General features: G+C 33.7%; 2 protein-coding genes across 2 annotated transcripts in view; one reads left to right on the top strand and one right to left on the bottom strand.

Moving 5' to 3' along the window:
- The window catches only part of LOC136836527 (uncharacterized), an 82,440-nt gene extending 76,762 nt beyond the window's left edge, over positions 1-5,678 (bottom strand). Inside the window, exon 1 of the mRNA XM_067100915.1 lies at positions 5,589-5,678. Within this exon, the coding sequence (XP_066957016.1) occupies positions 5,589-5,678 (90 nt within the window). The remainder of the gene's footprint in view (positions 1-5,588) is intronic.
- Positions 1-12,500, top strand: part of LOC136830532 (junctional adhesion molecule B-like) — a 651,645-nt gene that overhangs the window by 506,407 nt on the left and 132,738 nt on the right. The window contains exon 2 of the mRNA XM_067090050.1: positions 7,452-7,533. Within this exon, the coding sequence (XP_066946151.1) occupies positions 7,461-7,533 (73 nt within the window). The 5' untranslated portion in view covers positions 7,452-7,460. The remainder of the gene's footprint in view (positions 1-7,451; positions 7,534-12,500) is intronic.

Raw genomic sequence — 12,500 nt, 5'->3', positions numbered from 1 at the left:
TATTTATTAACGTGTAGATTATTTTACTCATCACAAATTGCCTTCTGTTCAACCTCAGCCTTCTTCATAAGTATATCCCTAAATCTTGTGTAAGTCTATAGAAGTGGATCTGGATCGTATATCTCGGCGTGGTAGATGGGACTTGACCCGTTTCAGTGGTTGGGAGACCAGTTACCCTCCTATCTCAATATCGAACTCTTCCAACCTTCACAGTTATTCTTGAGATTATGGAAATTTAACCCTACTTATATGAAAACATCCTTGTTTTCGAAATAAATAATGATACACCTTGAATAATATTACAAGCTTGGATGATTTTACCTTCTCGGAGCATTTCCTTTAATGTGGGACCCATCTTTTCGGGAATGGTTGAATTGTTTTCATATTGAGAGATATAGTAAGAGTGGAAGTTGTTGCTTAAAAAATTCCCCGTCGTACCTCCAGCTTGGAGGTTGGTTTTACAGATATTTATTTGGGTTGCATGGTGAAGGACGCCTTGCGTGTATGCCTGCTCCACAGAATATGTCCAAAACTCTAGGAGTAAATAGCTTTAAATGAACCGAACTTACTGATCAAAATACTTCAGGCGTTATTAAATTAATGAACAAATAGCTTTAGGTCATAAACTTGAGGGTTAAAAAGATGAAGACGTCCCTAACTTAAGGGTGAAATTACTTTATAACACTGAACTCAAGGTTCATATAACTCCACAAGTCCCAAATTCAAGGGTCACATAACTTAGTCTTTCCTACCTCTCATTTCCCTTCTTTGTCCCGTATATTAATTATCATTCAGCCTGCCTCGGTTCATGTTGCTGCCCCGTCATCACTTAACCATCAAGCCTAGCCGCACTTTTCTTGGGCAGTGTTGATCATATTGACCATATTGGCCAGTATCAAAGCGTTCAAAGAGAAATTATGGTAATCCGTTTCCTTACCTGGGGTAGAGAGAGAGAGAGAGAGAGAGAGAGAGAGAGAGAGAGAGAGAGAGAGAGAGAGAGAGAGAGAGAGAGAAGTACGTGAAGTCGCAGTGATTGGAAGATAGACCGCTTGACTGAAGTCAAGTCGAAAGATACCAAAAAGATGTTCAAAATGGACAAAATATATGGAGATTTTTTGTAAAAATGTTGTGGATGAAGTAAGTGAAATCTCATTAGTAGATCCCTTAGAGTTCTGCGTTGCTAACACTTCCAAGATCTCTAGAAAAGTATTGGTAATGAAATGAACACTAAATTTCGCTGGCTTACGTGTATTTTCTGGATACGATTTTCAACGAAATAGACTGAAAATATGAATAAAAAATGACGAGTTTTTCCCCTACTTCGAACTGGTGTCAGGGGAAGAAATGTTCTCTGCATTTAAACCACTACGTATTTTGCACGTAATGTATTTTGGAAATATATGCTACGCATTGTTTATGATTCAACAAATAAAAGATGATTCTTCCTTTGCAGAACATTTCATTATTATGTTTTGAAAGAGTGTATCAGTTGAAATGTTGAAAGTTTGATTGACAGCTTACCTGATTTTTTTTAATGGAGCATGCAGATAGGTTTGCCTCCTTTACATGGCTCTTTCTCATTGAACCATAACGTGCCTGCTTGTGTACGTTGAATGTGTATGTTCTCTTGCTTCATCATCAATAAGCAATAAGATACGTTATTCTGAAGTAATTGCAGATCTTCATTTTTCCGTCTGATAGCTGATACCTAATATGCACTCCAGAAAAACTGCAAACTCGGACATGGCTAGGACGACCATAACCAAAAGTATTCTTTAAAAGAATATCACCTTCAAAAAACTTCCATATGAACGTCAGCTACATAGGTCACGGAAGAAAAAACTGTGGCAATAAAACTATTCTCTCTCTCTCTCTCTCTCTCTCTCTCTCTCTCTCTCTCAGATATTTTTTTACAACCCATCGCAAATTATACTTTTTCTGAGTCTTTTGATGTTCCAGCCTTTCTCAAACACAAATGTTTACGGTGCTCTTCACATTTTTCATGAGTGTTCCGTCTATGCGTAATTTTTGCTTGCTGTCTAGTTAATATATTTGTTTGAGTAACCAAGTAATTATGTTGGCAATCTGTTCCTAATTCATAAATGATTAACATTCTGATAAAGCTACTGTTTTCTAACGAAAAGAGACTAATGGCTGATTGATGACGCTATTATCATTTTTCCAGCTTCTGCTATCAAATACTCTATCCACATTTTTCTGGTCTGGATCTTTAGAATTGATGCCACACCACTTTTAGTATCACTATAAAAAGTTGGTCATGCAAATGGTGAAGGACGTCGATTGAAGTTACGTCTGAAATGTCAACATTTTTTCTTGTCGGTATTTTTGGATTGCTGTTTAAAAAAAACCAAGGATTCCATCGTGCTGAACATGCAAAATTGAACACTTTTCGCTTTAAAGATATATCAGCAGTTGATGTATAAAAACAGTTCTCCAGAATGAAATTATAGATACCCTTATGAAATGAAAATCACGATCATTTTTCACTATATAATGTGCAGCGATCAAGAAGCATATTTTTTTATTTATAAAACAAGGAAAAGGTAAACTTACTATATTTAAAATGTTGAACCATTATTACAAAATTTGCAGTTTCTCTGTACAGCCTGTAAGAGCTTTCTTGTTGATCACTAATTGCAAATATTTTTTTTTATAAGAGAAAAGAAAATAAAATTACCAGATAAGATAGCATTTCTCTTTCATTCTGAACTGGAGTCTCGCTCGCATCCTTGTCCCCCGATTGACAAGTTGCCCTTCTTACATCATTTATCAGAACTCGTCTCGTTCCAGATGAAGTTGCTTGTTTTCCAGTTATTCCTCTTTACTCACAACATTCCTGTTTTTATTCCTTTTCCTTTCTCTTCTATGTTTTTTTTAACCATACGAAGACGATAAATATCACAAATATTTGGTTGCATTTTCTTGGACAGGACCGGGCGAGGGAGAGTGGGTGTATGTGTGGAATATACAATGGGATATTTTGTGCATGAAAATATAAGGATATAATATAATATGCAATTCTTATGGATGAAAATTTTAAGATTAAAGTTGTCAGTGCAATGCAACAAGTTCTCTCTCTCTCTCTCTCTCTCTCTCTCTCTCTCTCTCTCTCTCTCTCTCTCTCTCACTAAGGTGAGCACATAATTCCAGAATATAAATTTAACCGTATTAAAGTAAAATGTATTAACCTTATCATAAGGTTTTTACCATAATTATTGATGCAAGTACGTTTTTTTCAAATATATTTTTTTATTTTAATTATGATCTATTTATTCGTGGACATTTTTATTTTAAAAATTCTTATATAAAATGACCATCCTCTTTCTATTTTTTATTCTTTGTAAGGCCGAATTTATTTCCTAGGTTACTATATTAAATTTCTTGAGAATATACCTCTTTTGTATACTTATTAGAATATATGAAAAAAGATAAAATACGATTAATCATGGGACACCTAATAAGACATGATTTTATAATCATCATGTATTTATTTTTTGTTTAAAAACCATTGCCTACAATTTACTGATTTTGGAACAAAAGACAATCCATTGTAATATGGAACAAATGAAAAATTCATGAAGGCTGTACCTGACACTATGACAGGTAATTTCCATTTCCTCGCAGACTGAATTGGGTATGGAGATTTCATTCTTTCATTTTTGCAAAGGTGAATCATTCCCTTTTAATTACGTTCACTGCTGCGGAAAGATAATGACTTATATCACATCCATTGAAAGAGAAAATTCTCACTTCATATTCGTGTTTCCACTAAAAATATGTATATGTGATATATATATATATATATATATATATATATATATATATATATATATTGTATATATATATATATATATATATATATATATATATATATATATATATATATATATATATATATATATATATATATATATATATATATATATATATATATATATATATATATATATATATATATATATATATATATATATATATATATATATATATATATATATATATATATATATATATATATATATATATATATATATATATATATATATATATATATATATATATATATATATATATATATATATATATATATATATATATATATATATATATATATATATATATATATATATATATATATATATATATATATATATATATATATATATATATATATATATATATATATATATATATATATTCAACGTTATGCCTTTTCCTTAAGAGAGGGTAGTTCTAGAGAAGATTCAACGACTCGGTTAACGATAAGCTACATGTACAGAAAACTTCCGTAACATTAGCTGCTTCATACATGTAAACAGGAATTGTCAGCTGTGTGTTGAATCCCATACACAAACTGTGCCATTCACCCCTGTCTTGCACGTACACTCACAGTTCTTTGATATTTAGCCTTTTTTTTCTCTCCAACAACCTTTTGACACCATCTGTCTAGCACCTTCCCGGTCTTCCTTTCTTTCTTTGTCTCTCCTAGTTCCTGTGAACTATAGACTTGAGTAACTTATCATCTTCCATTCTTACCACATGTCTAGACCATTTCACTACAAGTTCCACGTATCTCCACTTTTCTCACCCATCCAGTTCTTACACAACAAATACTGCGGAAACAATCATCTCAGCAGCATCAGTCTTTCTTTTCCTATTCACATTCAGAATCTATACTTCTCTCTCATAAAGGAGAATTAGGTCAGTAACCCCTTCATACTTTTCACCTTGGACTCCTTAAAGATTCCAAGTTTCTTTCCAATCTTTATCACTGACCCTACTACCTTCCTTGCTTTTCCTCTTCTGTGATTCACGCTTTTCCTTGTCCTTCCATCATCTGTTGTGTTTACTCCCAAACACCTGTTTGATTCAACTGGCTCCATTCTTCTAACATGTATCTCAATATTCGTTACGCCATTTTTATGGTTTTTACTTATTTTCGTCTCTTTATTCTTGTTCACATTCCCTCTTAACTTTCTCCCTTTGTGCGGTATTTGCTTCAATATCCTGAGTCAGCACTGTATCAACTGTAAGTGTCAACCATGCCTCACTGCAATCGCAAGTCATTTGCATATTCCAGAACTTAACACCAACTTCTAATCACTTTTCTCAGACTTTGCGCTTCACCCCATCCACTGATGCCATTAAGCACCCGTGGAGATATAGCACAGCCATGTTTCACATCCACTCTTACATGAAACAAGTCGCTCTCCCATCTACATAATCTAATGAACACTTTGGTGTCATCATTAAAACTTTTAATTCCCCTTAACAACTAATCTTGTGTACCATACACCCTAAACAATTCCTCATGGCCTCTTATCATTTCTGTCAGAAGCTCTCTCTAGTCCTTGTGTAGCTTTTCGCATACAGATTTTCCCATTCACTTTTGTCTTGATTTGCATATTGTACTAAGATATCTGTTGCTTCATTAACTTTATATCTGCAGTTACTTCTTGCAGATATTCTCCTCGATGTTTTCATTCACCCTCTCTCGGGTACTTTTATGACTTGCTTTAATTTTACTTCGCTTTCTTCTTGAATTCCATTCCCCTTTATGGATATACATGATCTTTCTTCTTCTTCTTCTTCTTCTTCTTCTTCTTCTTCTTCTTCTTCTTCTTCTTCTTCTTCTTCTTCTTCTCTAAACGTTTCATTTCATTATCCCAACGCTTAATATAATAATTTGCACTTATTATCCTCCAGTACCCACAAACATTCCCCCTGGCCTTATGTCCTTATCACGGAATTTCTGTATCAGTAGGCTGTTTGGGTTTTAATCATTAAAAGTTTAAAAATGGATTTAATAAGACTATTAACACACACATACTCACACACATTTATATATATATATTATATATATATATATATATATATATATATATATATATATATATATATATATATATATATATATATATATATATATATATATATATATATATATTAATATTTTTTCCCATTTTTGTTCTTTTAACGTGCTTTTTCCCATTTTTTGTATGGGGTATATATATGCCTTCTTTTGAATACTTTTGATATATATATATATATATATATATATATATATATATATATATATATATATATATATATATATATATATATATATATATATATATGTGTGTGTGTGTGTGTGTGTGTGTGTCTGTGTGTGTATTCTTATGTATTTCCCTAGATTTTTACAATGCTTACGGTACTTTTCTTCGCTGTAGAATATGAGCAGAGTATTTGAATGCTCTCCAATTCTGAATGCCTCACAGGCACCATTACACTCTTTCTTTAGAGAGAGAGAGAGAGGGGAAAAAAAAGAAAATTCATTTAAACTCCCTTTCATATCGCAATGAAATGCATTTGGAATTTCACCACCCTGCAATATATATCTATTTTTATACAATCTAACCACCCAGCAAAGGCTGTCAAATCGTTTTTTGAACAGGAGGTGAAGTATTTGAAAATCAAAAGCCCCTTTTGTTGGTAAGGGATCCCGTAATTTCCATCTGGCCATTTACTGGAATAGAGGCGTTCGCTTCACTCCCTCCTGTTGGTAAAGTTTGTTGAGAGAATGCCCCATTGAATGAAATGTGCCACAAAAACAATTAACAAGCCATTGACTTATATCAGTGGGTCGTTCAAGGAGTGTGGGTGGGTGTGTTTGTGTGTGTGTGTGTGTGTGTGTGTGTGTGTGAGGGAAATAGAGAGAGCAAAGTACAAGGAGTGCGAGGAACAAAATGACAACTATATATATATATATATATATATATATATATATATATATATATATATATATATATATATATATATAACGTTGTCATTCGGTTCTTCTTGTACTCTACTCTCCTCTCTCTCTCTCTCTCTCTCTCTCTCTCTCTCTCATTATATATATACACACACACATATATATACAGTATATATATATATATATATATATATATATATATATATATATATATATATATATATATATATATATTATTTATTGTATTTATACATACTGTATATGTCATAGATATATATAGATGAAGCAGAGATGTCATGTAATATATAATTCACTAACCTCGGGAATAACTTGTGCCCAAGGGGAATTATAATTGATAAGTTTTCGTCGCTGGCAGGATTCGAACCGTTGTCTGGTTAAATACCATCAATACGGTAGACAGTGACTTTGACCACTGAGCCACTATGCCGACGCAGCTATATATATGTGTGTGTGTATGTATGTTCGTGTGTGTGTATGTCTATACACAAAAAGAAGATGAATGATTGATTTATGGCTACGAAAGCTCGCGTCACAACATACACAAAAGGAAAAAGAACGAAATAGCATATATAATAAAAAAGAGTAATATACTGATAGAGAAAGACAGGTTAATACCGTCAAAGGGGAAAGAAAGAGAATGCTATTAATTATTTTTTCTTTTAATATCTTTCAGGCGTTCGGCATGGGGTCAGCTCCACTGCCATTCGTTCTCCTGGTGCTGACGTCACTGGTCTACAGTATCAAGGCTGATTTAGGTGAGTGTCCACCCTCATTTATTTTCATTAAGGTACCGTTTATTTATCATCGTTATTTTACTTTATTTCATTGTTGTTCGTCTCATTCTTTTCGATATGGTTGTCTTTATTCTTACCACGTTCCTTAATCTCTCCCTCCTTTGCTCACCATCATTTCTTCAGTTTGCTGAATTAAGGGTAAATTTATTCGGTATACAATTATCTATTCCCCCTACTCCTGGCTTTTACCAGTTCTTTGTAGAACTAGAATTGCATTTCCCTTGTGGGAATGTAATATTATAGAGGCGTAGTCTAACACGCATTACATATAAGATTTATTTTTATCCTGTCTCAGATGCAGATGTTTTTGTCCAAAAGACTGGATCTTTTCTTTCCATCCACGAGCTTAGCGTACTCTTTTTTATATTTTATGTTAGTTTTTGCCGTTTTTTTGGTATCTTCTTGTATAATAATATATCCTATTATCTTTTCATCCACAAGCTTAATATACTCTTTTTTATATTTTGTGTTATTTTTGCCGTTTTTTGGTATCTTCTTGTATAATAATATATCCTTTTAATTTGTAGTTTCTAAATCTATTTCTCTCTGATCATAATTTCTGTGCCCTGCGGTATTTTTTAAATAGGGACTAGCTCTGTGTATATCTCTCCTTTTATTTTCTTATTATTGTGATCTAGGACTGGTTTTGCTTTCTGCCTCGAAATGAGTGTCTAATGATCGTAAAACTCACCCTATTTTTTTTTTTTTTTTTCATTCAGTCTAACACTAATTTGTTCTGTTCCATGAATGAGGTTTCCAGTGAGATTAAAACTTCGCAGTATTTATTTTGGTTTGTTCTTTTGTTTCGATTTCAATCGAGCTAAGGCTAATTTGCTCTGTGAACCTGAAAATATATGTAACAAAAGTAAAACTTCACTATTTCTTTAACTCATTTGTTTATGTATTCTGGTCTGATTAATGTCTTTGTGCCTCGGAATAGTGTCCAAATTAAATTAAACCAGAAATATATTTTGAAATGACTGTCCGTATCTGTGGGTGCCCGACCATGATATTCCATGATGTGTTAGCTCAAAAAAAAAAAAAAAAAAAAAAAAAAAAAAAAAAAGCACAGCAACAACCAAAAACAAAAAGAAAGAAGGCGGGGGGGCACAGATACGGTCTGCTGGCCAAAAGTACTCTCGTGGGCGCTGCGCTGCTTGCCAGTTTATCACTGCAGTAGTGGGGGCGGTTAAATGTGTCTGTACTGGATTTAGTACCAACAGATGCAAATGAGCTATTGTTATGATCGTTTTTACCGCCGGATGCTTGTGATGGTAATGCCATTTGTGCCGTTTTACTCGTAATGGCAGTATAGTAGCGCCATTGCGATACGCCTAGTAGATTTTTTTTTCTTTTTTAATTCCTTGAGTGTGGTAGTATTCGTCGTTGTAGCGAAAGCAGATAATCATCAATTCTCTCGTCATAGGATGAGAAAACACGAAAGTTGTGAGAGGAGATATGAACAAAAGAATTCCCTTAACGCTTTGTAGACTTTATAAAGACTACAACATTGTAATGGTGTTTCTTTCTCGTCGCATTTGCAATAGATGTTTGTATGTGGCTAATAAATACTCGGTTTCATATTTAGTTTTCTTCAATTAAGAAAGTTCCTTGATTTTTATCCTTTTTTTATTCGTCTTTTCTTTAAAATGTAGAACACGTGATCAAGAATGAAGATTTGGTATTAAGAATTTTTTATGAATTACGCTTGGAAATCAATTGCAAATTCGTCCGCAGCATTTATTGAGTCTCTTATTTGTATTACACACACACAGACAAACACACACACACACACACACACACACACACACACATACATATATAATATATATATATATATATATATATATATATATATATATATATATATATATATATATATATATATATATATATACATATATAGTATGTGTGTGTGTTTGTTTATGTTTGCGTGTACACTGTGTATTTTGTTTGTAGAACGTAATCTAAAATAGACGTCAAACTTCAAACGTTTATGCAGTATATTTTTGCAGTATATTTTCAAATGTATGTTTCGTCAAAGGACGGAAGCGCCCATAATGAAATAATTTTCCCACTCCGAGTAGACGCCATCCAGAAGTATTTTTCGTTCCATTTCCCTCGTGTGTCGTCACCCTACCTCCTCCTTTTTCTGCATAGCGACGCTCTCTTTTGACATTCCTGGCTTGTCTCCGGGCGGTGGAATAAGTCGTTGTCTTCATACGCTCTGCTGGGTCATACAGCCTCTCTCTCCGACACTAATTAGCGCCCATAAAAGTGACTTAACCAGCTAGGCGTCTCCTTACGTAATTACCAGAGCAGGACAATTTCGTTTTGGGAAAGACGCGTGGTTTTGGCTGACGGCGCCATCAGCTCGGGAATTATAATGTCTCGAGGAAAATATTTTCTCTCCTCCCCCTGATGAATACTGACTCAAAGTTCAGCAACACGGAATTAATTTGAAATTCATTTTTCATCGAGTTGTCTCTGTTGTGTATTGGCAACTTTCCAAACTTGTGAAACTGTGTACGGAAATTTTGAGGGACTCACAACTCTGAGATTTATCATTTAAAACACAGCATTTGTGGTAAGGGGTCGGGAACTTGGGCAAATTAATTGCAGTGTACTCAGAGGGTTCTTCAATATATATATATATATATATATATATATATATATATATATATATATATATATATATATATATATATATATATAGATAGATAGATAGATAGATAGATAGATAGATAGATAGATAGATAGATAGGGGATAAAGCAAGATGGGTGCATAGATAACACATACAGGGTATGAGGGTATATCTAAAATTACAGCATTATTAACAGGATTTTTATTATTAAATATTATTAATGTTATTATTATTATTATTACAGAGATGTGCTTGTATATCTCTACATTAGGTACGTTTGTTTAATCATCGAATAATTTCAATCATTGTCTTTTCAAACATGTAATATATCGCATAATATGTGGAGATTTTAAGGCCTCTCTCTCTCTCTCTCTCTCTCTCTCTCTCTCTCTCTCTCTCTCTCTCTCTCTGTTGATTTCCGTATTGTAGACCGAGGTATTCACAAATAATTAGAAGCCTGGCCGTTCCAGTCGCCTACGGGGCAATAAATGGGAATTGGGGTCAATGTCCCGGCCGGATTCGAGAGGCCCCTGGCCACCCTCAGATTCGGAAGGTGGGGCTGACCCCAGAGGGGCGTGGTCGAGTCTTGTGTGACCAAATAAAAGCTTGAGCTAAATTTAGTACGATTTCATGTTGTATGACAACGGGAGAGCCTATTTTTTTCCTTCTTCGGAAAAGCTTGTTAATGTTTTCGTGGAAAATATATATAAATAAAATGTTTATTGCACGTCACTTGAAAGGGCTTTGTGGAAGGTTGGGGTGTCCTTGCGTGGAGGGCATTGCACATTGACGAGATTTTTTTTCATTTCTCTTGCTGTTTTGTTTAGGGTTTTTTTGTTATTTTATTGTTTTGGAATCTCGCGGTGGACATGTTCATTCATTTTCTATTGAATTTCATCGTTCCTCTCATTTTTGTTTGGTTGTTTTTATTTTACGTTTCATCAAATATTTTAGATTCAATTTACATTCCAGAATTTCATTTACATTTTATTATTTGTATTTTGTTTTTTGACATATCTCCACTGATTAGTTGTTCTATTTAATGTTTAGCAATATATATATATATGTATATATATATATATATATATATATATATATATATATATATATATATATATATATGTGTGTGTGTGTGTGTGTATTATTTATATATATATATATGTGTGTGTATATATGTATATATATATATTATATTATATATATATATATATATATATATATATATATATATATATATATATATATATATATATATGTGTGTGTATGTATGTATGTATGTACGTACGTACGTACGTACATATCAAACACCACAGGGAAGAGATGAAACATGGTTGTTGATCCTGACCGGTATCGGTTTTATGTATCTTTTGCATGTAAAAGTGAATGTTTGTATGTAAAGTTGTGCACTATAGAAATCCGAACCGCTTGACCGATCTAGACAAGATTTGGCAGGTGGCCATCATTCGACCCAACTTAGGTAATAGGGTAGGTTTCAAACCTGTACCCCTGCCCCTTCCCCTTCCCCATCCCCCTTCTCACTTACGTTTGTAACTTATGTGGTAAATAAACTCTACAGGGTTTTATAGCTCATTTCATGAACTCATACCATATTATTGAAAATACCTTTCTTTCCCGTGATTAATAATACTGTATCAAGGTTTGTGTTCAGGTTTAGTGGGGGTGTGTTTAGGTTTGGTGGAGATGTGTTTAGGTTTAGCAGGTGGGTGCATTTAGGCTTAGTGGGGGTGTATGTTTAGGTTTAGTGAGGGGTGTGCTTACGTGTAGTGGGGGTGTTTCGGTTAAGTGCGGGGTATGTTTAGGTTTAGTGGGGGTTGTGTTTAAATTTAATGGGGTTGTGTTTAGGTTTAGTTGGGTGTGTTTTGATTTAGGGGGTGTTTAGCTTTAGTGGGGGTGTGTTTAGACTTGGAGGGGTGTGTTTAGCTTTAGTAGGGGGATTGTGTTTAGATTTATTTGGGGGTGCATTTAGGTTCAGTGAGGGATGTGTTTAGATTTAGTGGGGGGTGTGTGTTTAGGTTTAGTGAGGGGAGTGTTTAGGTTTTGTGGGTGGTGTGTGTTTAGGTTTAGTGGGGTGTGTGTTTAGGTTTAGTGGAGGTGTATATAGGTTTAGTGGGAGGGGTGTTTATGTTTAGTGGTAGATGTGTTTAGGTTTAGTGGGAGTGTGTTTGGTTTAGTGGGGTGTGTTCAGGTTTAGTGGGGGGAAGGTGTGTTTTTGATTCAGGAAGGTGTTTAGGTTTAGTGGGGGTGTGTTTAGGTTTAGTTGGG

This window comes from Macrobrachium rosenbergii, chromosome 4, assembly GCF_040412425.1.
Source record: "Macrobrachium rosenbergii isolate ZJJX-2024 chromosome 4, ASM4041242v1, whole genome shotgun sequence".
NCBI lineage: Eukaryota > Metazoa > Arthropoda > Malacostraca > Decapoda > Palaemonidae > Macrobrachium > Macrobrachium rosenbergii.
The sequence above is the reverse complement of the archived record's forward strand: the minus strand, read 5'-3'. Positions and strand labels throughout refer to the sequence as shown.